This window comes from Oncorhynchus gorbuscha, linkage group LG12 (genome assembly GCF_021184085.1).
Source record: "Oncorhynchus gorbuscha isolate QuinsamMale2020 ecotype Even-year linkage group LG12, OgorEven_v1.0, whole genome shotgun sequence".
Lineage (NCBI taxonomy): Eukaryota > Metazoa > Chordata > Actinopteri > Salmoniformes > Salmonidae > Oncorhynchus > Oncorhynchus gorbuscha.
This window is the reverse complement of record NC_060184.1, coordinates 12,100,426-12,126,353: the sequence shown is the minus strand read 5'-3', so window position 1 is coordinate 12,126,353 and position 25,928 is coordinate 12,100,426. Positions and strand designations below refer to the sequence as shown.

The 25,928-nt window shown below is 42.9% G+C and overlaps 1 protein-coding gene across 2 annotated transcripts in view; it reads left to right on the top strand.

The window, feature by feature from the left end:
- Positions 1-24,990, top strand: part of LOC123990533 (serine/threonine-protein kinase PAK 6-like) — a 41,628-nt gene extending 16,638 nt beyond the window's left edge. For both annotated transcript variants that reach the window (XM_046291114.1, XM_046291115.1), the window contains exons 3-10: positions 8,385-8,624; positions 13,505-14,149; positions 14,317-14,796; positions 17,353-17,486; positions 18,034-18,160; positions 18,588-18,713; positions 21,669-21,803; positions 21,884-24,990. In XM_046291114.1, the coding sequence (XP_046147070.1) occupies positions 8,421-8,624; positions 13,505-14,149; positions 14,317-14,796; positions 17,353-17,486; positions 18,034-18,160; positions 18,588-18,713; positions 21,669-21,803; positions 21,884-22,051 (2,019 nt within the window). In that variant the 5' untranslated portion in view covers positions 8,385-8,420 and the 3' untranslated portion in view covers positions 22,052-24,990. The remainder of the gene's footprint in view (positions 1-8,384; positions 8,625-13,504; positions 14,150-14,316; positions 14,797-17,352; positions 17,487-18,033; positions 18,161-18,587; positions 18,714-21,668; positions 21,804-21,883) is intronic.
- Positions 24,991-25,928: the final 938 nt, after the last annotated feature.

Below are 25,928 nucleotides of genomic sequence, written 5' to 3'. Positions count from 1 at the left end.
AAAAATTGAATAATAAATGTTTTGTTGACCATGGTTAGTTGTTGTAACTGTAACCTTGACCTTTGTTCAAAATGTAACCTCTTCTGGACATTCAGTACAGTGCAGTAAGTGAGACTGATAAAACCGTTTAGCTCAGAGTGAATGTGTCATTTCAATATCCCACTTCTCGGGACAGCTCCCTTAAGTTTACTTTCCGACCTTAGATAAATATTGACTTACCTCCTTTAGTGAGATGTTATGTTGCATCTGCCAACCCTACCTGGACTTGGAGACACACCAACCAGCACTTCTAAGTCATGGCCTGTACCACTAAACAACAAAAGAGGGGTGGGGTGACCATTCTAGCCCATGGCAGAGTGATGACAATGTGGGCCTTGAACAGTTGATCAAAGTGACACATTTTGGCATTTATAAATGCCATTCTTGTCTGCAATTATCAGGTGCAGGGAGCAAACTACATCCCTTCTTTTTGTCAAATCAAATTGTATTTATCACATGCGTGGAATACAGGTGTAGACCTTACTGTGAAATGCTGACTTACAAGCCCTTAACCAACAATGCAGTTCAAGAAATGGAGTTAAGGAAATATTTACTAAATAACCTAAAGTTAAAAAAATAAAAATAAAGTAACAAGAAAAAAGTAACAAGAAAATTACATTACAATATACAGGGGGTACCGGTACCGAGTCAATGTGCAGGGGTACAGGTTACTTTTGGTCATTTTTAAAATGAACAGCGGGTAGCAAGCAGTGTAAAAACAAAAGTGGGGGGTCAATTTAAAATAGTTTGGGTAGCCATTTGATTAATTGTTTAGCAGTCTTATGGCTTGGGGATAGAAGCTGTTGAGTCTTTTGGTCCTAGACTTGGAGCTTCCGTAATGCTTGCCGTGCGATAGCAGAGAGAACAGTCTATGACTTGGGTGGCTGGAGTCATTGACAATTTGTTGGGCCTTCCTCTGACACCACCTGGTATAGAGGTCCTGGATGTCAGGAAGCTTGGCCCCAGTGATGTACTGGGCCGTCACACTACCCTTTTTTTTTAACCTTTATTTAACCAGGCAAGTCAGTTAAGAACATATTCTTATTTTCAATGACGGCCTGGGAACAGTTGGACGGTAGTGGTGGTTTAACCCACTGGTTGGCAAATTTTTACAAGGCACCCGCCCTCCCTCTTTTTCTCCGTCTTTCCTTTATGCAAATGACAGGGATTTGGGCCTTGTCCCGACGAAGCAGTACATCCTTCGCGTCGGACATAGAAAAAAATCTTAGTCCAGTTCGAGGTGAGTAATCGCTGTTCTGATGTCCAGAAGCTCTTTTCGGTCACAAGAAACAGTAGCGGCAACATGTACAAAATGAGCTACAAACAATGCCAAAAAAATAAACAAAATAGGGCAGTCATCCCCTCCAGAGCCATTATCACACCGTCATTTGGGGAAGTAACAATGCCCGAATGATCAATCAATCAAATATATTAATGAAGCCCCTTTTACATCTGCTGATGTCACAAAGTGCTGTACAGAAACCCCGCCTAGAACCCCAAACGGCAAGTAATGCAGATGTAGAAGCACGGTGGCTAGGAAAAACTCTGTAGAATGGCATTCAGAGCATTCAGAGTTAGCGACAGCAGGCATGGTAGAGAGAGAGTCGAAAACAGCAGGTCCGGGACAAGGTAGCATGTCCGGTGAACAGGTCAGGGTTCTAAAACCGCTGGCAGAACAGCTGAAACTGGAGCAGCAGCACGACCAGGTGGACTTGGGACAGCAAGGAGTCATCAGGCCAGGTAGTCCTGTGGCATGGTCCCAGGGCTCAGGTCCTCAGAGAGAGAGAGAGAGAGAGAGAGAGAGAGAGAGAGAGAGAGAGAGAGAGAGAGAGAGAGAGAGAGAGAGAGAGAGAGAGAGAGAGAGAGAGAGAGAGAGAGAGAGAGAGAGAGAGAGAGAGAGAGAGAGAGAGAGAGAGAGAGAGAGAGAGAGAGAGAGAGAGAGAGAGAGAGAGAGAGAGAGAGAATTAGAAGGAGCATCCTTAAATTCATACAGGACACCAGATAAGACAGGAGAATTACTCCAGATATAACAGACTGACCCTAGCCCCCCAGCACAAACTATTCCAGCAGATACTGGAGGCTGAGACAGGAGGAGTCGGGAGACACTGGCCCCGTCCAACGATACCCCTAGACTGGGCCAACTCCGCAAACCACCAACTTACTACCCTGAGATGAGGCTGAGTATAGCCCACGAAGATCTCCCCCACGGCACGAACCCGAGGGGGCACCAACCTGGACAGGAAGATCACGTTAGTGCCTCAACCCACTCAAGTGACACACCCCTCCCTAGGGACAGCATGGAAGAGCACCAGTAAGCCAGTGACTCAGCCCCTGTAATAGGGTTCGAGGCAGAGTATCCCAGTGGAAAGAGGGGAACCGGCCAGGCAGAGACAGCAAGGGCGGTTCATTGCTCCAGAGCTTTTCCGTTCACCTTCACACTCCTGGGTCAGAATACACTCAATCATATGACCTACTGAAGACATGAGTCTTCAATAAAGTCTGTGTCTCTCACATGGATAAAAAAAATTCTAAAGTATATATTTTTTGTCATGTTTCTACAGGTATCTAGATGATATTTGTCTATGTGGATTGGCAAACGGTAAATTCTGGTACTTACAGAGAGTACAACACTGGTAACAGTTTTGGTTGCTTTTTTTCAGTGGAGGTGAAGTTATGCATTGCCAAGCTGGACATAGAAAGGAAAAGTGACAGTGAAATATTGTTTTGGATTCACAGTGATGAATCAGATATAACAGCAAATCGGCATCTGGGTAATGTCAGATATGCTAATAATCTTGATCATTCATGTCACATGAATGATCACTGTAGATCTGGAGTGTATTCATTAAGAACTCACAGTAGCAAAAAAAAAAACGTTTTGCAACACAAAAACAAGTGTTTCTCATTTCCATTTCATCTGTTAGCTTCCGTTTAATTTCTAATGAATACACCCCTGATGGGCTTATGTCTGTCTACTGTACACTTAACATCTTCAGAAAGGTTTTGTTATGTCACACATACTGTTACCATAACAACTTACTGTTTCCGTCCTTTTGAAAAGGAAGATATTTATGTTACATGTTGTAATCCAGGGATTTGTTTGACTATTTATTGAGAAGTGGAGCAGCCAGGACCGGAACTCCCGGTCATATAATATGATGTAGAAATAATTAGCTTGATCGTGGTTTCAGAGCCTTTTCAACATTTAGTGAGAAACTGTTGATAGTTAGTTTTTTGGTGTGAAGTGGGACATGTAAGTTTCAAAGAGACTTATCGTAGTTTGTTACACAAGCGTTTAATAAAAACATAGCCAGGAAAGTAAGGCCTGTGGTTTGTACAGGTTACAAGACATACCATTGACTAGTCCTGCGTGCATGCACATGTAAGCTCAACCTTGTGCATACACACGTGGTCAAAACCTTAAAGGCTTCCTGGAGGTGCTAAAGTCATGTCTGTCATTTGAAGAAGCAGTAAACAGCTACCAAATGCACATCCTCTCTATACTCTCTGGAGATCGATCCATCTCCACTGGTTAAGACAGCACAGCGTCTTCCCATCCGTCTTTTTCTAGGTTATGACAGCCTATTGTGTCATTGATGCTGAAATCTTTTCAAACCCTAACTCCTAGGCTAAAAAACACACTCAGTGGAGAATATCCTATGGAAGTGCTTTTTAGTCCAGGAACCATCTTAATCTGGGTCTGGGGAAAACGGCCTTGAAACCCTAACTCCTAGGCTAAAAAACACACTCAGTGGAGAATATCCTATGGAAGTGCTTTTTAGTCCAGGAACCAGCTTAATCTGGGTCTGGGGAAAACGGCCTTGAAACCCTAACAGAACAATCATGTGCCCGTCCGAGCAGTGCCTTTTAGTGCAGAAAGTGACAGACAGCTAACAATAGCATGTGTAGTAATGCTGTGGTGGGTGACTGATTATGTAGTGTAGTAATGGCTTAAAGGGGACCATTATCGTTGTGCTAACAGAAGGAGATAGAGTTGGGAAGTTGACCCTATAAACTGATATACGGTCAGTTTATATTTTCCCTCCTAATCCTTAAAGGGGTAATCTGCAGTTTTTACATACAGTTTTGGACTACAATATGGAAGAACCCAACATTTAAACTTATTTTACTCCATTATTTGTAACCAATGTAAATGTAAACAAACGCTGTATAGCCTCGAAATCTTTTTCAAATTAACAAGGGGAGGTGTGGCCCAACAGAGCGAGGGAGAAAACGGTGTGCTGCAGCACCCTCTGAAAAATTGGAATACATTTTTTAAAAAATGTAATGTTATGTATTTATGTTTTTATCACAAAGGTATTGTACTGAGCCTTTACTAGCTGTGTTTCAATGGACCGATATAGCCCTCTGTAGCACTGGCCCCAAAACTAGCTGTGTTTCAATGGACCGATATAGCCCTCTGTAGCACTGGCCCCAAAATCTTTTGGGGGACTTTTTTCTCATGTCTCTCTCACTCTCTACCTCCTCTTTATCCCCCCTTATTCTCTTCTCTCTCCCTCCCTCCCTCCCCGTTCCCTAACTCCCCCCTATTCTCTCTCCCTCCTTCTTAACCTCCCTCGACCTCATCTCTCCCTCTCCCTCCTCTCTCTCCCCTTCCCTCACTCTCCCCTTCTTTATCTCCCTCCTCCCCCCTCCATTCTCTATCCCTCTTTATTTCCCTACCTCTATCTGTTGACTCTCTCTCCCCTCCCTCCCTGTCCCTCACCCCCTTCTCTCTCTCCCCCTCCTCACTCCCACATCCCTCCTTCACTCGCTCCCCCTCCCGCACCCCCCTCCTCTCTCCATTCTCTCTCCTCTCCTTCTCTCTCTCACTGACAAACGGGCGGGTGGACGGACGGATATTGACGCTACACACAGACACCTTTCACACTCCTCACACATGCTGCTTCTACTCTGTTTATTATCTACCCTGATTACCTAGTCACTTTTACCCCTACCTACGTGTACATATATCAGTTACCTCAACTGCCTTGTACCCCTGCATATTGACTCAGTACTGGTACTCCTTGTATATTTTTTTGTTATTTTATTGTGTTACTATTTCCTTAACATTTTTTGGGCACATTTTTGTTACTTTTTAACTCTGCATTGTTTGGATAGGGCTCCTAAGTAAGCATTTCCCTGTAAATCAAATGTATTTATATAGCACTTCTTACATCAGCTGATGTCTCAAAGTGCTGTACAGAAACCCAGCCTAAAACCACAAACAGCAAGCAATGCAGGTGTAGAAGCCCGGTGGCTTGGAAAAACTCCCTAGAAAGGCCATAATCTAGGAAGAAACCTAGAGAGGAACCAGGCTATGTGGGGCCAGTCCTCTTCAGGCTGTGCCGGGTGGAGATTATAACATGGCCAAAATGTTCAAATGTTCATAAATGATAATAATAATCACAGTAGTTGTCGAGGGTGCAACAGGTCAGCACCTCAGGAGTAAATGTCAGTTGTCTTTTCATAGCCGATCATTAAGAGTATCTCTACTGCTCCTGCTGTCTCTAGAGAGTTGAAAACAGCAGGTCTGGGACAGGTAGCACGTCCGGTGAACAGGCAGGCAGAACAGTTGAAACTGGATCAGCAGCGGCAATGTGCCGGAGGAAGCACCGTGTACCTGGCAACCTTGGTTAGCGCGCACTGCACCGTCCCGCCACAGGAGTCGCTGGTGCGCGATGAGACAAGGACATCCCTACCGACCAAGCCCTCCCTAACCCGGTTGACGCTAGGCCAATTTTGCGTCGCCCCACGGACCACCCGGTCGCGGCCGGTTACGACAGAGCCTGGGCGCGAACCCAGAGTCTCTGATGGCACAGCTAGATTGACTTGAAACTTGAATCTGTCTGTCAGTCTGTCTGTCTGCCTGCCTGTCAAAAACGCTTTTGGGTCGATTGAATTTACATTTTGTATGCCGGGCTCTAAACAGGGCTCTAAACTAAACCTCCTGAACAAAACGTTTCACTTTAATAGTGAAGGTGTAAACTTGGCAGTAGAAAACATAAACAGTATATTTGACCTCTCAGCTTTCCTATCAAATCTAAAATTGAAAAGAAAAATGAAAATGAACAACAATGACTAATGGTTTGATAAAGAATACAAAAACCTATGAAATAAATTGAGAAACCTATCCAACCAAAACCCAGAGACCCAGAAAACTTGAGCCTTCACTATGGTGAATCACTAAAACAATACAGAAATACACTACAGAAAGAGAAGGAACAGCACGTCAGAAATCAGCTCAATGTAATTGAAGAATCCTCAGACTCTAACAAACAACAACACGAAGGGTTATCTATCCAACACGGAGATTTATGGATAAACCACTTCTCCCATCTTTTAAACCCTATAACAAAGAACAAACAGCAAAAACATTTACATGATCAAATACAAATCTTAGAATCAACTATTAAAGACTACAAGTACACACTGGATTCTCGAGGTACGTTGAATAAACTACAGGACAAAATACAAATCCTCCAACCCAAAAAGGCCTGTGGAGTTGATGGTGTCCGAAATGAAATGACAATGATTATACAGACCACAAATTCCAATTGGCTATACTTAAACGTTTTAACATCATCCTTAGCTCTGGCATCTTCCCAAATATTTGGAACCAAGGACCGATCACCCCAATCTACAACGAATTGGCGAGGGTACTGGAACAATCTGCAGCACCCGGCCTCACCCTACTAGAATCTGAATTCAAATGTCTGCTGTTTGCTGATGAGCTGGTGCTTCTGTCCCTAACCAAGGAAGGCCTACATCACCTTCTGCACAGATTGTGTCAGACCAGGGCCCTGACAGTAATTCTCAGTAAGACAATAATAATGGTGTTCCAAAAAAGGTCCAGTTGCCAGGACCACAAATATAAATTCCATCTAGACACCGTTGCACTAGAGCACACAAAAAACTATACATACCCTGGCCTAAACTTCAGCGGCACAGGTAACTTCCACAAAGCTGGGAGTGATCTGAGAGACAAGGCAAGAAGGGCATTCTATGCCATCAAAGGGAACATCAAATTCGACATACCATTTAAGAGCTGGTTACTTGAATCAGTTATAGAACCCATTGCCCTTTCTGGTTGTGAGGTTTGGGGTCCGCTCACCAACCAAGAATTCACAAAATAAACACCATATTTATTGGGATAAATACCAAATTGAGACTCTGCATGCATAATTATGCACAAATATCCTCTATGTACAATGCAAAACACTAAATAATGCATGCAGAGGAGAATTAGGCCGGTACCTGCTAATTAAAAAAACCCAGAAAAGAGACGTTAAATTCTACAACCACTTTAAAGGACGTGATTCCCAAACCTGCCAATAACATAGCCATCACCTACAGAGAGATGAACCTGGAGAAGGGTCCCCTAACAAGCTGGTCCTGGGGCTCTGTTCACAAACACAAACAGACCCCACAGGACAGCAACACAATTCCACCCAACCAAATCAAGAGAAATCAAAGATAATTACTTGAAACATTGAAAATAATCAACCAAAAACAAAGCCAACTAGAATGCCATTTGGCCCTATTTATGTTTATTTTGTACTTTAACTATTTGCACATCATATGACATTTGAAATGTCTTTATTCTTTTGGAACTTTTGTGAGTGTAATGTTTGATGTGAAAAAAAATCTTGTTTATTTCACTTTTGTTTATTAACTATTTCACTTGATTTGCCAATGTTAACACATTTACCATACCAATAAGAGGTGGGCGAGAGAGAAGAGCGAGTGAGGTGGGCAAGCGAGGTGGGAGTGAGAGTGGGTGAGAGAGGTGGGAGTGAGAGTGGGTGAGAGAGGTGGGAGAGAGAGAGGTGGGAGAGAGAGAGGTGGGAGTGAGAGAGGTGGGAGAGAGGTGGGAGTGAGAGAGGGGAGAGAGAGGTGGGAGAGAGGTGGGAGAGAGAGAGGGGAGAGAGAGGTGGGAGAGAGGTGGGCGAGAGAGAAGAGCGAGTGAGGTGGGCAAGCGAGGTGGGAGTGAGAGTGGGTGAGAGAGGTGGGAGAGAGAGAGGTGGGAGAGAGGTGGGAGTGAGAGAGGTGGGAGAGAGGTGGGAGTGAGAGAGGGGAGAGAGAGGTGGGAGAGAGGTGGGAGAGAGAGAGGGGGGAGAGAGGTGGGAGTGAGAGAGGGGAGAGAGAGGTGGGAGAGAGGTGGGAGTGAGAGAGGGGAGAGAGAGGTGGGAGAGAGAGAGGTGGGAGTGAGAGAGGTGGGAGTGAGAGAGGGGAGAGAGAGGTGGGAGAAAGAGAAGGGCGAGTGAGTGATATACTGCCACAATGGCTTTGGCTGAGAAGCTGTTGACGTTGTGTGGTAACAGGGTTCCCTTTGCTTTCCCCAGCCCTCCTCCTTCCCGCCCCTCACCGGCTGTCTCGTCATGTTCCGGCGGAAAAAGAAGCGGAGGCCGGAGATCTCGGCGCCACAGGACTTTGAGCATCGGGTCCACACGTCATTCGACGCAGTGCAGGGGTGCTTCGTGGGCCTGCCGCCCCAGTGGCAGAGCGTCATTGACATCCTGAGGAGGCCAAAACCAGTGGTGGACCCGTCCCGGATCACCAATGTGGAGCTCAGGCCCAAGAAGGTACAGTGGGGTGTCTCAGGCCCAAGAAGGTACAGTGGGGTGTCTCAGGCCCAAGAAGGTACAGTGGGGTGTCTCAGGCCCAAGAAGGTACAGTGGGGTGTCTCAGGCCCAAGAAGGTACAGTGGGGTGTCTCAGGCCCAATAAGGTACAGTGGGGTGTCTCAGGCCCCAAGTGGGGTGTCTCAGGCCCAAGAAGGTACAGTGGGGTGTCTCAGGCCCAAGAAGGTACAGTGGGGTGTCTCAGGCCCAATAAGGTACAGTGGGGTGTCTCAGGCCCAATAAGGTACAGTGGGGTGTCTCAGGCCCAAGAAGGTACAGTGGGGTGTCTCAGGCCCAAGAAGGTACAGTGGGGTGTCTCAGGCCCAAGAAGGTACAGTGGGGTGTCTCAGGCCCTGTCATTGTGATCCTTATTGTTATTAGCATTGTCATAATTATTATCATTATTATCATTATCAGTATCATCATTATCATTATTGTCATTATTATTATCAATAGTATCATTATTATTATAATCATTATTATTATCATATCTATTATCATTATTATTACCATTATTATTATAATCATTATTATTATCATATCTATTATCATTATTGTTATTATTATTATTATCATTATTATTATCATATTTATTATTATCATGATCATATTTATTATTATCATTATTATTATCATATTTATTATTATCATTATTATTATCATATTTATTATTATCATTATTATTATCATTATTATTATCGTATTTATTATTATTATCATATTTATTATTATCATTAGCATCATTAACAAATTAACATTATTATTATCATATTTAATTACATTATTGTTCGTATTTATTATTTTTCATTACATTAGCGTCATTCGACCGTGTTCTTTTTTCAACACTCGAAAGTGTTAATTTAACACTGGATTCAGAGGAACTAATATGGGCACTGAGAGTGTTACATTTAACACCTTCAGAGTTAAATGTACAGAAGTGGATTTGCTGTTGTCAACTACTGTGCATTTGATGTTCAGTTTCACCTGACCCAATACGAGTAAATAACAATCATGATATTTGCATGCTTGTTACGGTTTTCTTCCGTCGAAGGAGAGGAGGACCAAAATGCAGCGTGGTTATGTCGATTCATGTTTCATAAAATAATAAACACGAACAATAATAAACACGAACCGTGAAAACCTAAACAGCCTTATCTGGTGCAAACAAACACTGAGACAGGAACAATCACCCACGAAACACTCAAATAATATGGCTGCCTAAATATGGTTCCCAATCAGAGACAACGATAAACACCTGCCTCTGATTGAGAACCACTCCAGACAGCCATAGACTATTCTAGACAACCCCACTATACCACAATCCCGATACCTACAACAACAAAAAACAAGACAAAACACACCACATAATAAACCCATGTCACACCCTGGCCTGACCAAAATAATAAAGAAAACACAAAATACTAAGACCAGGGCGTGACAATGCTTCTGTGTATTCAGTGTGTTTCATGCAAATACTTTATTATACAGGATTCAGATAAACACCCGTGTGTCTTTATACGTGCTGTTATATGAAAGCGTTGGTAAAAATACACACCTATTTTAGTGACACCAGGACATGAATAGGACATACTGAATGATGGGTTTATTTGTTTTTTTAGTACACAGTTAGAGGAAGTGTTTGGTAAAGCGCTTTAATGAACCAACTTTTTTGCGATACTCTTTCGAGGCAACATTCTCCCTATGTCAGTATGTTGATCTTTTAGGTCATATTTAATCCTGTGACAAAAAGAGAATCTTATCTTAGTTTACACCTTGCATGACACACGGACATGTCATCCATGGTGCGTTAACATAAATTGCAACAACAACAGAAGAAACCTGTGAGAAAAACCCTGAGGATAAAGGTTGGTTACCTCATGTGTCTGTTGTATCCTCACAACTTCCCCATGTATTGGCACAAACTACCCTTTTTACGGCACGTTTTGATTGATACATTGTCCTTGTGTTTAAAAAGTAACCTCGCACCTAAAAAGTCCCTCAAGAAAATAATACAATTGTTATGGGTATGTTCAAAATGTGAAAGTTGATCTGTTCATGATCTTCAATCATTGCAAACAGGATGGTATACTAGAATGGTGTATACACAAACATGCTTTAGGGGGATATTGGTATTGAACAGATTGAATATAGCAAATAATGAGATGGAATTAAGTTAATAGATAGTAGGTAAGTACCAATACTTGCAGCATGTAAATTAATCAAGGAGCCCTTTTAACTCAACAACACACACACTGATTTTGTGTCAGTCCTACACTTAACGTAACTCACCTATGAACGTATTCTTGCAAAAAAAATAATCTGTGCATTGAAACTAAGTGAAACTTGTTTGTGACTAACTAAACCAATATACTGTCAAAACTCAAAAACTTGATTCATTGTGTAATAATGCACAGAGATGTTTAACTTTTTTTTTTTTTTTTACTATCATGACCACACACACATCATTGACCAGTAGAGCACAGTTTAGGCCTACCATAACCAACCTTTGTTCTTACCTTCTATTTGCCCTCATCTGTTTATGGAACCATTCCCAGCAATCTCAAGGCACTTTTATCAAGCTTTGTGTTGGGTGCAACTGTTTACACACAGGGCTCTATTTTCACGCACCATTTAGGCCTGACCTGGTTTCAAGGTACACAACAGGAGCAATGAAAATAGTTTCCGAGATACAGTGTCACACTCTTAGACCGCCTATATATTGTTTGTTTATAAAACACTCCATTTCAGACTGGAATTCTTCCTTTTAAATATATACTTAAGGGTATTTTCACACGTTTTATTTAGCGAGGGAGTAAATCAGAGGGGATACAGGAGGGTGGGGGAAAATAGATTGAAGGGTTAAAGGTGGGAATTGAACCCTGGTCTCCGCTAGGGAGAGAATTATACATGTGTCTACGCCAGGAGAGTTACCACTAGACCACAGGCTCTGCCAACTGGGTTTGTATGTGCAGACTGGATGTCTATTGATATACTTGACGAGGGGATTCAAAGAAGAGATAATGGTGATACTCTTGAAGTTAATTTTGTACTAAACTGTCGCACAGACTTTTAACACGAGCAGTGTTCAGTCATGCCTAGTAATTCATTAGCCGAGAGGCTGTCAAGAACATGCTCCTGACCCTGATAGCGAACCCATCATCATCATCATCTCTCTCCCTCTTTATTTTTCTCTCCTACTTTCTTGCTCTCTCTGCTGTTCATTAGAAAGATAATTAGGGGCTCCTGTCATTGACTAAGGGACTGTATGTTATTTATAATGAGGGATACCTAAAGAAAAATGGGCTTCTGGGAAATGAAAATGGATGCCCCTCCCCCTTCAGTGAAATGAAAATGGATGCCCCCCCCTTCAGTGAAATATATTTTTTACCTGACCCTCCCTGAACGCTTAAAAAAAACAAGTGAATCTCCCCTATACCCCAATAATAATAATAATAATAATAATAATAATAATAATAATACAATTATTACAATTCAAGCCCTGGTTTTAACTTAACACACCAAGCCCTTCACTGACACTGAGATATGCACAGTGACTGAAGGAATTGCCTGACAAAATCTATGGATAGTAGACTATAATTTAGTCTGTCAAACAGGTAGGCATACCTCTTATTTCTGGAATAGGAAGAAATAGGCTCTGACACAAAGCCCTCGTTGTTAGTAGCCTAAAGTAAAATTGAAATGATAAGTGTTTAAATGAATTAGGCCTTCTCGAATTAGCCTACTTTCAGCACCCGTGCGCTGTGCATCTTTGCGGTTACCGCTTCATAGTAATGTAAGTTAAGTAAATTACTGAAATATGGCTTATTGTGAGGCCAATAACTCTGATAAATAGCTTCATTATGGGCAATGAAACATAATCATTTTATTTAAATCAATTATAGCAGTAGCAAGCTTACCTCCGGTCCTCCTTCTCATCTTCACACGCTCCCTCTCAAACTTGAAAGGACATCAGTAGGGCTAGTCCGCATGCAGAGATATTGCTTTCTTTTGGACAAAATAAGACAATCATTTTTGGAAGAAGCCTTTGACTTGCCTCCTGAAGTGCCACTGTACACAGCACAGTCATTGATTAGGCAGCACAATAGGGTCAACATCAGCAAGAGCAGGGCAGACCAGGGCCCATGGTTGGGAATGCCTATCCATGGCAGTGTGTAATGCAGTGTAGCCTAGTTTTATGTACACCATCTCAGCAGCGCAAAAACGTGGTAAGGAAGTTCATTTTCTTATAAACATAGCTTTGCCCTGTGCTTCTCCCAGCATGCTCTTCATATAGCCTATAGTATAGGTTATGAATAATTTAATTAAGACCACACTAGGCACACTTGATATTGAGCGCCCAGCAGCGAATCAGGGATGAGGGGCAGCATCAGGCATACATCGAGATATTATAATTGAGATATTATGATTGAAATAAAAAAAGCATGACCCTCCCCCATTTTCCTCCGGGTAACAATTGCATAAATTTAGACCGCTCCCTAAGTGGTCTGTCTTTGCAGTTAGTTAGTATTTTGAAATCTGGGGCCTGAGAGTTGAACTATGACCTCTGGGCGAGACCAGTGGTAAGAACACTTTGTGTACTGTAGGAGAGGTTGAAATATCCCTGACCTCTGACCTGAGGCAAGTCTGTTTTGCACAGAGAGAGATAGGAATGGATCAAATTAGTATAGGTCGCTTTTTTATACAGCGCTTCTAAAGAGATTATTAACAATTTATATCATTTCTAATTATCAGCCAGACCATGACATAGGGCCCTGGTTGTGCCTACCATGTTCCAGAACCAATATTGACTGTTTTTGTTCATGTCCAATTTCTCCCTTTCAGACCATTTGTAGGGGGAGTTTCATAGGACACGGAGACTACATCTCCCACGTCATCTCAGAGATGACTCGTCTTACCGTCACCAGTTCCAACTCGCTCCGGAAGAGCAGTCCTTCGGCGCGGCAACGGGCACGCTCCATGGGGCGTCTGGGCGAGCTCGTCGAAGGGGACACGTATCAGTATGAGGAGCTGGACCAAGAGAAGCGTCATAACGGCGGTAACAGCTACTGGCAGGTACAAAGCGAGAGCGGCAGCCCCAAACTGGCTCTTAGGAAAACATCCACCCTCCAGCCCAATGGGGTACTGCCTCGGGCAAAGTCGACGCATGAGATGAGCACGGCAGCTGGGGATAAACCTGCACCTCTGCCGAAGGGGCCAGTCCCCACGCCCCCTAGAGGAGGCGGCACAGGTCATTATACACGTAGCGAATGGTCGGGACTTATAAATCGGCCGGGACAACAGATGGGGATGCCGCAAAAGGGCAAGGTAGCCAATCAGAGGCCGGCATCCTGCTATAACCTGCAGACCCTGCAGACGCAGCAGCAGGTCAACATGAGGGTCAAGCCTGGGGTCAGTCACCTGCCGGACCTTCTGACTTCCTCCAAGGATACTTCTCCTCAGAGACCCCACTCGTCCTGTGACCTGAAGGTAAGCCTCTTCCGTTTCCATTTAGCATTGATATGTTGAAGCTGTGTCTTGTTGGAAGGAAACATTGTGGTCACCTCAAGACTGGAGTTGCCTACACCTGTCATTGCAGATCACCTGTATATTTTGTCGAAGGTCTATGCTAAAATATCTTTCCTGTCATCTCCCAGATGAATTCATTAGGGCCCTCGGCCATGTCCTTACCCAATGGCACCAGCAGCCTGATCGCAGGCCGAGGGCGAACCCACAGACCCTCACGCTCCTCCTCCAGCTACACCATTGGATCGTTATCACCCATAGTTCAGGGGGCTACCATGCCCCTACTCCCCAAACAGGACAGCCCATCCCAGCCCCGGCCTTCTCCCACGGGCTCCCCGGCCACCAGCTCAACAGGAACGGCCCAGCAGCATCAGCCCAAGCTCGGGCCAGAGCCTGAGCCGGCCAAAGTGACCCATGAGCAGTTCAAGGCGGCCCTGCAGATGGTAGTTGACAAGGGAGATCCGCGCACCTCCCTGGAGAACTTTGTGAAGATCGGGGAGGGCTCCACGGGGGTCGTGTGCATTGCCCGCGAGAGGCATAGCGGTCGGCAGGTGGCGGTGAAGATGATGGATCTCCGTAAGCAGCAGCGCAGAGAGCTGCTCTTTAACGAGGTATGCAGTATGTTAACGGGAGGTAAACGGTCAGAATTGGACTGTAAGAAAGGCTGAACTGTGTTAGGATATCATTAGGTTGTGGGTTCCTATCTGGCCTGAAGGACTAAAACAAGATAGGAAACAGCATGCCTCCATTAATCGTTTAGGACAGAACAGAGGACTTTATTGTATAGTGAGTTGCACTTAATGAAATGTAAACCTCACTACGCAACAGTTTCTTGGAATTTGAGCATTCTGTTCAATTAATAAATGCATGTCTAGTCTGAAAGGTAGATAGACATGGACTTTCTCCCAATGAGCTTGAAAAGCTACCTTTTGATATTATCTGTCTGTCAAGATTGCTTATCTACATGGATAGATTGCCTATCTAAATGGATAGATTATTATTATCGGAAGTTTATATATTAGCCTTAATTTAAATCAGTTTTTAAATTCCTGACATTTAATCCTTGTAAAAATGCACTGTCTTAGGTTATTTAGGATCACCACTTTGTTTTAAGAATCTGAAATGTCAGATTAGAGAGAATGATTTATTTCAGCTTTTATTTCTCTCATCACATTCCCAGTGGGTCAGAAGTTTACATACACTCAATTAGTATTTGGTAGCATTGCCTTTAAATTGTTTAACTTGGGTCAAACGTTTCGGGTAGCCTTCCACAAGCTTGCCACAATAAGTTGGGTGAATTTTGGCCCATTCCTCCTGACAGAGCTGGAATAACTGTCAGGTTTGTAGGCCTCCTTGCTTGCACACATTTTTCAGTTCTTCCCACATATTTTCTATAGGATTGAGGTCAGGGTTTGATACTCCAATACCTTGACTTTGTTGTCCTTAAATTTTACAATTTGGAAACTGGGGCCATTGTCCATTTTTTCAGCTTTAACTTCCTGACATTTAATTTTGCTTCAATATATCCACTTTTCTCCCTCATGATGCCATTATTTTGTGAAGTCACCAGTTTGTTTTCAGAATGTGCCCCACAACATGATGCTGCCACCCCAGTGATTAGACTGGGATGATTTATTTCAAGCCTCATTTTTTCCACAAATTTCTTCTAACAAACTATATCAGTCAGTTAGGACATCCACTTTGTGCATGATACAAGTAATTATTCCAACAATTGTTTACAGACAGATTATTTCACTTATAATTCACTGTATCACAATTCCAGTGGGTCAGAAGTTTACCTACACTATGTTGACTGTGCCTTTAAAGCTAATTGATATAATTTGAGTCAATTGGAGTTGTACCTGTGGATGTATTTCAAGGCCTACCTTCAAACTCAGTGCCTCTTTGCTTGACGTCATGGGAAAATCAAGAGAAATCAGCCAAGACCTCAGAAAAAAATGTAGACCTCCACAAGTCTGGTTCAGCATTTTCCAAACGCCTGAAGGTACCACGTTCATCTGTACAAACAATAGTATGCAAGTATAAACACCATGGGACCACGCAGCTGTCATACAACTCAGGAAATATACGCGTTCTGTCTCCTAGAGATTAATGTACTTTGATGCGAAAAGTGCAAATCAATCCCAGAACTACAGCAAAGGACCTTGGGAAGATGCTAGAGGAAACAGGTACAAAAGTATCTATATCCACAGTAAAGCTCAGCAAGGAAGAAGCCACTGCCGCAAAACTGCCATAAAAAAGCCAGACTACGGTTTGCAACAGCACATGGGGACAAAGATCATATTTTTGGAGAAATGTTTTCTGGTCTGATGAAACAAAAATAGAACATTTTGGCCATAATGACCATCGTTATGTTTGGAGGAAAAAGGGGGAGGCTTGCAAGCCAAAGAACATCATCCCAACCATGAAGCACGGAGGTGGCAGCATCATGTTGTGAGGGTGCTTTGCTGCAGGAGGGACTGGTGCACCTCACAAAATAGATGGCATCATGAGGGAGTAAAATTACGTGGATATATTGAAGCAACATCTCAAGACATCAGTCAGGAAGTTAAAGCTTGGTCGCAAATGGTTCTTCCAAATGGACAATGACACCAAGCATACTTGCAAAATGGCATAAGGACAACAAAGTCAAGGTATTGGAGTGGCCATCACAAAGGCCTGACCTCAATCCTGTAGAAAATTTGTTGGCAGAACTGAAAAAGTGTGTGCGAGCAAGGAGGCCTATAAACCTGACTCAGTTACACCAGCTCTGTCAGGAGGAATGGGCCAAAATTCACCCAACTTATTGTGTGAAGGTTGTGGAAAGATACCTGAAACGTTTGACCCAAGTTAAACAATTTAAAGGCAATGCTACCAAATACTAACTGAGTGTATGTAAACTTCTAACCCACTGGGAATGCGATGAAAGAAATAAAAGCTGAAATAAATCATTCTCCCATCTATTGTTCTGACATTTCACATTCTTAAAATAAAGTGGTGATCCTAACTGACCTAATACAGGGAATTTATACTAGTATTAAATGTCAGGAATTGTGAAAAACTGAGTTTAAATGTATTTGGCTAAGGTGTATGTAAAGTTCCGACTTCAACTATATGGACAAAATAGCCCTCTAAGCACCTCTTCTCATGTACATTTGTAACCATAGGTGGTGATCATGAGGGACTACCGGCACAACAACGTTGTGGAGATGTACAGGAGTGCCCTGGTGGAAGAGGAGCTGTGGGTTATCATGGAGTACCTGCAGGGCGGCGCTCTAACCAACGTCGTGTCTGAAACCAGGTAAAGGGTCTGTCAATAAGAGGAGCAATGTTGTGAAGCTTAAAACACAGAATACTTCCTAGCAACAGTGATGTTCATTAATCATAATATATATATTAATAATAATTTTCAGAATGCCATGACATTGTACACAAACCAACCCCTTTGGGTAGAATGAGATGAGTAATAGTTTGCTTTGGGAAAATCCCATTTGGTTAAGAAGTTATGTCAAGTAACTGTATTGCCACCCACTCCTGCATACCTTCTTTTGTGTTAAAGGAGAAATGTAATTGTTATAATTGCCAAAATAAAGGAGGGTCTAACAATAACACAAGTTGGCACGTGTTGCAACAAGATTCCTCTGTAATTCCCTACTACGTTTTGGTCCACTGGAGAACAGTACAATGTTGATCTGACATAACGAAAGAAGAGAACGATTCACATGATGCTAATGCTAACATGATTAACCTGATGGATGTTGTGTCAAAGACAAAAAACTACAATTTTATATCAAAGGCTGACTAGAATTTTGGATAACAAGTTTAAGTTGCATGTCATTTCATACCAGGCTGAATGAAGAGCAGATAGCCACCGTGTGCGAGGCTGTGCTGCAGGCGTTAGCCTATCTCCATTCCCAGGGAGTTATCCACCGTGACATCAAGAGTGACTCTATACTGCTCACGCTGGATGGGAGGGTAAGTGCGGCCACATCCAGAAATAATTTATACCCGGTCTCTATCCTCAGAACACCTTACAAAATATTGCGCTAGCTAACTGTATGCACTCCTGGGGGCAGGAGTGGCCGGGTTTGAACTAACAAAATTAGGGCAGAAACCGTCTCCAAAAGCCCTTACCCAGCACCTCTACCTATCCATCCCCTAATTACCAACCCAACCCTACAGATAAACCTCTAGAACTCTAAATCACTGAAGACCAAATCTTACATTTTGATAATGCAAATTGTATTGATATCAATGGCATAAAGTTCAAGCTAAAGCTAAATTTAAAGCTAAGATGAGCATGTTGGAATTTGGCCCTTTCAGTCATTTGTAATGTATCCAATAATTTTGATGGCCTTTTATTGATTTATTTAGTATTTTTATTATTGTATTATTTTCCTAGATCAAGCTGTCAGACTTTGGATTCTGTGCTCAGATCAGCAAAGACATCCCCAAAAGGAAGTCCTTGGTTGGAACACCGTACTGGATGGCTCCAGAGGTTGTGTCAAAGACTCCATATGGAACTCAGGTAACAGAACAACCAACCAAAACTCTGTTTGTTTGACTGCTAGAAGGTTGTCTCATTCTACAATATGAACAGAGTATCCGAAACACTGATGTGTCTCTCAAACACATCCAGTGACCTCCACAAGTTTAGGGACAGTGACAATTGTGTTGTTGTTTTGGCAGCTTTTTTATTTATTTTTTTATTTTTTTATTTTACCTTTATTTAACCAGGCAAGTCAGTTAAGAACATATTCTTATTTTCAATGACGGCCTGGGAACAGTGGGTTAACTGCCTGTTCAGGGGCAGAACGACAGATTTGTACCTTGTCAGCTCGGGGTTTGAACGTTACTAGTCCAACGCTCTAACCACTAGGCTACGCTGCCGCTTTAATTGAAGGATATTGTGATCCATATCGGGTGAACCGTTTAGAAATTACAGCACTTTTTTGTACATAATCCCCCCATTTTAGGGGACCAAATGTTTTGGTACAAATTCACTACTGTGTATTAAAGTAGTCAAACGTTTCGTATTTGGTCCCATATTCCTAGTACACAATGATTACATAGAGCTTGTGACTCTACAAACTTGTTGGATGCATTTGCTGTTTTTTAGGTTGTGTTTCAGATTATTTTTTGCACAATAGAAATGAATGGTGCAGCGGTCTAAGGCACTACAGACCCTGCTTTGATTCCAGGCTGTATCACAACCGGCCGTGATTGGGAGTCCCGTAGGGCGGCGCACAATTGGCCCAGCGTCGTTAGGGTTTGGCCGGGGTAGTTCGTCATTGGAAATAAGTATTTGTTCTTAACTGACTTGCCTAATTAAATAAAGGTTACATTTAAAAAATGTAAAAACATAAGTGAATTTGTTCCGATACTTTTGGGGGACTGTATACAACAACAACAACAAAATCTAAACTGTTCACCCGAAATGGGTAAAAATACCCTCATATTAAATATGACAGTCTGCACTTTAACCTCATAGTCATTGTATAATTTAAAATCTAAAGTGCTGCGGTACAGGGCCAAAACAACCAAAAATGTGTCACTGTCCCAATATATTTGGAGCTCACTGTATGTTTTGACCTTATTGTTTTGCACATTGTGTTTCATTCACACACACACACACACACACACACACACACACACACACACACACACACACACACACACACACACACACACACACACACACACACACACACACACACACACACACACACACACACACACACACACACACACACACACACACACACACACACACACACACACACACACACACACACACACACGATCCTGTTACTGTTGCCTACACCTCTCCTTCACCACTTCAGGCCGGATACTCCTTGCACTAGATAATACTGCCTAAAACAGACAGGCAGGGTTATCTGTTACCCACCGAGGTATTTTCTTATCGGGATTCAACAGAGGTGGAGGGACCTTTTTCCATCCTTAAGTGTGTGTTTGATGTGAGAGAAAGACAGTGTGTGTACTGTCACTGAATGTGTGTGATAGTGTGTGATGTTCAATGAATGCTTGTACAGGATATGACATGGCTGAACGTGTCGTTTCTATGGGTGTGTGTGTCAGTGGCGATGAGTGCCGTTTAAAATGAGTGAGGAGGATTTTTTTTCCATGAGCATGGCCTATTACAGCATATTGGATGACTGTCATTCACATTCCATTAACCCAGTTCAATGTAACATCGAAAGGTTTAGGCTACTACATGATACTCTAATGTTCTCTGTACCCATCATGAGGTTGATACAACATAGCCTATGAAGGAAATTTACAACGTAGGTGCACACAGGTCGAGAGACACATCTAGCTGATATAGGATGTAATCATTAGTCCAACAGTCGCAAACAAGAGTTTCTATTGGACAAATTCAAGTATGTTTATCCCCGTTTTGTTCCATTTGTTTCCGTTTAAGAAACGTTTTTCAACAGAATCCGCGGAATGAATACACCCCTGACCACTCGTAAACACAGCCACTTTGTATTCCTTCTCGCATCCATGCGGTCACCTCTCACCGCTCCCCTTCGCTTGAGGACTTCAATGCACAACACATCAGCTATATGAGACCAGGCAAAACAAAAACACTTTCCAAGCCAAACCACTACACACAGCCTACATCGTTGTCACCATATTAGATAAAGTAACGTCATAATCAGCATAGCTAATAGAACTAATGCGTTAGTAAACCCTTCTACAATCCTGCAGTAACCTTACAGTGTACAGTCAGTAAGCAGTTTAGCAGTTACACCGGTGGGCCACGGTGGCAATAGATTAATAAAACCAAAAGCTTAACTTGACTTGGAAGAGTTCCAGTGTTGTGTTGGCTAGTCATAGCCAGATAGCTAACATAGCATCCCTGTGTATGAGCAGGGTGTTTCAGTCAGCTACACTAGCTAGCTGCATTTGCTAGCTAAGAAAGTGTCTTTTTTTTCAGTTTCAATCTGTTTCTATATATATATTTCTGTCTTGCATCTCCTTCATTTTGGAAGAAATGAATTTGTTCAAAATGGTTCAACTATTGTCTTTCTCTCCCTGAGTCAACTACTCACCACATGAGAACCATGATTCTCCTAGGTTTTGTATAGAAGTCAATATACCCAGAGGAAGACAGATGCTAGATGTCCTCTGGCTACACCATGGTGCTACTCTACAGAGTGCTGTTGAGACTACTGTAGACCTGCAAAATATAATAATTTTATCAATCATTTGATGACTTGATAATATTTAGTATAGTTTTATCGAAAAATTATTACTTTTTAAATGTTTTACCATTTTTATTTTTATTAAATTAACTGAGGAGGATGGGTCCTCCCCTTCCTCCTCTGAGGAGCCTCCACTGGTGTGTGTTTATGTTCCTGTGTCAGTCAGGTGGATGGAAGGTCTCTGGATATGCTGTTAGAGGGTACGTGAGGCTCTGTGTGTGTTAATTATTGTAAATGTCTCTGATGTCTGGCAGGTGGATGTGTGGTCCCTGGGTATCATGGTGGTAGAGATGGTGGATGGAGAGCCTCCGTACTTCAGCGACACACCAGTGGCAGCTATGAAGAAACTGAGGGACGAGCCGCCACCCACAGTCAGGAACACACAGAAGGTGAAATAGATATTGATACATACCACACACACACACACTCACACTAACACACTACTCACACCCCATCTCTCTCTCTGTAGATCTCCCCTGTGTTGAAGGACTTCCTGGATCGTATGCTAACACGGGACCCCCAGGAGCGGGCTACCGCTAGCGACCTGCTGGAGCACCCCTTCCTGCTGCAGTGTGGCTCACGGCAGTGCCTGGTGCCCCTAGTGGAACGATACCGTAAACGCATGTCCCGCTGCTGACTCGCCCAAACACACAGGATCCATGGTGGCCGAAGAATGGGCTGATCCCCTGACGTCGGACCCTTGGTTAACAGGCGAACTTTCGCTCCATCCACCGCATTTGTATTGAGTCTCAATGCCCACTACAGGAAGTGGATTTACTGTCACTCGGTGTGTGGATGGATAGATATGGAGTCGATCAGAAACGCCTCTCTCTCTCTTTATCTTATCCCTTTTTATCTGCTCCTTTTCTCTGGAATCCCTTCAGATCCACAGGAGCGTCCTTGCTCCCTTGTTGGGCAGCGTAGGGCAGGATGGAATTGGATATCTGAGTTTAAGGATTTGTTCATTAATTCTATGCAAAAAAAGTGCAACAAGCCCCAATGCAGAATTGCAGTGACCTGAACCTTTTGTACTGATCATCTCCACCATCGCTGTCCAATTTGTCCGACTGACTTTGAAATGTAACAATTACGACTGACTTTGGTACTATACTTGTTTGGTAATTCGTTCTGTAAAACAAATGAATGACCAGACCCTTTCTACCAGATCACATAGTGGTAGCCCTGGACTTGATCAGGGGATGATCTACAAAGTTGTCCCAAGCAGAAGCTTTGTTTTGGTATTGCTGGAGAAACATGTTTTTATAGAATTTCAAAATGGATAAAGTATTTCGGATATTGCAGATATGAATGTGAGTAGTATAGTAAAGAGTAAGACTATACTGAGTATAGTCAATGTTCTATTGTAGGACAGGTATCCCTGGGAAAACACTATTTTAATCAGAACCGATCACCTGTATTTAAAGTATAAAAAGGGATCTGCCATACTTTGGTTAAACATGTTTTTGACAAAATAGGCATGCAATATATTGAAATGAAATCAAATGCGGACATGAGGTAGTTCAAAATCTCAAGACCGGATTGTTTTGTAGCCTACTGATGTACCCCTGTTAGCTGACTAGCCTACTGATGTACCCCTGTTAGCTGACTAGCCTACTGATGTACCCCTGTTAGCTGACTAGGCTACTGATGTACCCCTGTTAGCTGACTAGCCTACTGCTGTACCCCTGTTAGCTGACTAGGCTACTGCTGTACCCCTGTTAGCTGACTAGGCTACTGATGTACCCCTATTAGCTGACTAGCCTACTGATGTACCCCTGTTAGCTGACTAGGCTACTGATGTACCCCTGTTAGCTGACTAGCCTACTGCTGTACCCCTGTTAGCTGACTAGCCTACTGATGTACCCCTGTTAGCTGACTAGGCTACTGATGTACCCCTGTTAGCTGACTAGGCTACTGATGTACCCCTGTTAGCTGACTAGCCTACTGATGTACCCCTGTTAGCTGACTAGCCTACTGATGTACCCCTGTTAGCTAACGAGCCTACTGATGTACCCCTGTTAGCTGACTGGCCTACTGATGTAGCCCTGTTAGCTGAATAGGCTACTGATGTACCCCTGTTAGCTGACTAGCCTACTGATGTACCCCTGTTAGCTGAATAGGCTACTGATGTGCCCCTGTTAGCTGACTAGCCTACTGATGTAGCCCTGTTAGCTGAATAGGCTACTGATGTACCCCTGTTAGCTGACTAGCCTACTGATGTACCCCTGTTAGCTGACTAGCCTACTGATGTACCCCTGTTAGCTGAATAGGCTACTGATGTACCCCTGTTAGCTGACTAGCCTACTGATGTACCCCTGTTAGCTGAATAGGCTACTGATGTACCCCTGTTACCTGACTAGGCTACTGATGTACCCCTGTTAGCTGAATAGGCTACTGATGTACCCCTGTTACCTGACTAGGCTACTGATGTACCCCTATTAGCTGACTAGCCTACTGATGTACCCCTGTTAGCTGACTAGCCTACTGATGTACCCCTGTTAGCTGAATAGGCTACTGCTGTACCCCTGTTAGCTGATGAGCCTACTGCTGTACCCCTGTTAGCTGACTAGGCTACTGATGTACCCCTGTTAGCTGACTAGCCTACTGATGTACCCCTGTTAGCTGACTAGGCTACTGATGTACCCCTGTTAGCTGACTAGGCTACTGATGTACCCCTGTTAGCTGACTAGCCTACTGATGTACCCCTGTTAGCTGACTAGCCTACTGATGTACCCCTGTTAGCTGACTAGCCTACTGATGTACCCCTGTTAGCTGACTAGCCTACTGATGTACCCCTGTTAGCTGACTAGCCTACTGATGTACCCCTGTTAGCTGAATAGGCTACTGATGTACCCCTGTTAGCTGACTAGCCTACTGATGTACCCCTGTTAGCTGACTAGGCTACTGATGTACCCCTGTTAGCTGACTAGCCTACTGCTGTACCCCTGTTAGCTGACTAGGCTACTGATGTACCCCTGTTAGCTGACTAGCCTACTGATGTACCGCTGTTAGCTGACTAGGCTACTGATGTACCCCTGTTAGCTGACTAGGCTACTGATGTACCCCTGTTAGCTGACTAGGCTACTGATGTACCCCTGTTAGCTGACTAGCCTACTGATGTACCCCTGTTAGCTGACTAGCCTACTGATGTACCCCTGTTAGCTGACTAGCCTACTGATGTACCCCTGTTAGCTGACTAGCCTACTGATGTACCCCTGTTAGCTGACTAGCCTACTGATGTACCCCTGTTAGCTGACTAGCCTACTGATGTACCCCTGTTAGCTGACTAGCCTACTGATGTACCCCTGTTAGCTGACTAGGCTACTGTACTGTTTGCCAACACTGGATATCTATGTACTGTAGCTTTCTTATGTCAACACCCATTTTCACATGCATTTTTGTCCTTCTCAGAATGTTCTGTATCTGACCCTGTACAGCAGTTTATATTTTTCATACACTTCAAAAATGTGACTTCACTTTGCACGTAAGTACTTGGTAAGTACTGGTAAAGGACAAAACCTATGAAGGTACTTATTTACATTTTTTTTAAATAAATATCTGTGAACAAATGCTGTACTTTTGTTGCAAATATCATATTGATTATGATTTAAATACAGTTTATAGGCCTACAACATTATATAAGTATGCTGTTGAATCTGCATAAGAGCCTCTGTTAAATGATCAAATTACATATACAAGTCATTGCCATTCAGGTGAGATCATCGATGTCCTAACTATTCACAGGATACCCAGGATTTCTTTCATTCTGAAAAAAATGGATCATGTGTTTTGTGACCAAGCTTTCTGTGACCGTCACACACACTATACCAATGTATAATAAGTGACTGAAAGGCTTCCCAGGGGGATCTGTGTGAACCTGCCTTATTTTTAATGAGTAAGAAATATGGAAATCTTGTTGAAAAAAAGGATGACAAACAAAGTTTCCGGTAGCAAACAACCCTGTGAATTTCAGCGTGACTCAGTTTTCACCTACATAATGTGCGATGACGTTTGCAATGAAAACCCTTTTCGGTCATTTCGAAAAGATTTTCATCACTTATAAAAGCATGAAAAATTTGGTGAATAAATCAAATAGATGGATACAGATAAAGATATTCAATATGTTTCCTTAACAATAGTTTTCGTAATTACAAATGAAATAGCATGTCAGTTGTTGTATACAGCACAGAACTGGAACACAGTAATGTAACACGTGATTGCGTTAGAGCAGTTAAGCTGGCACTGCAGCTTTTCATAGCACTTTTAACACAGCCATGTTTTTTTCCCCTCATTTTAAGAATGTTCAACTTGAAGAATGAAGGAGAATGATCATTTCTTTGTCAGTGGGCAAATGTACAAAATCAGCAGGGGATCAAATACTTTTTTCCCCCTCACTGTAACCTATCAACTTAGTGAACACTGTTACTCTTTAATGAGGGTTTCAGCATGCAATATCCTTTATATTTTGGGGTTTTATTTACTTTACAATGCCAATATATCTTTGTTGTAAATGT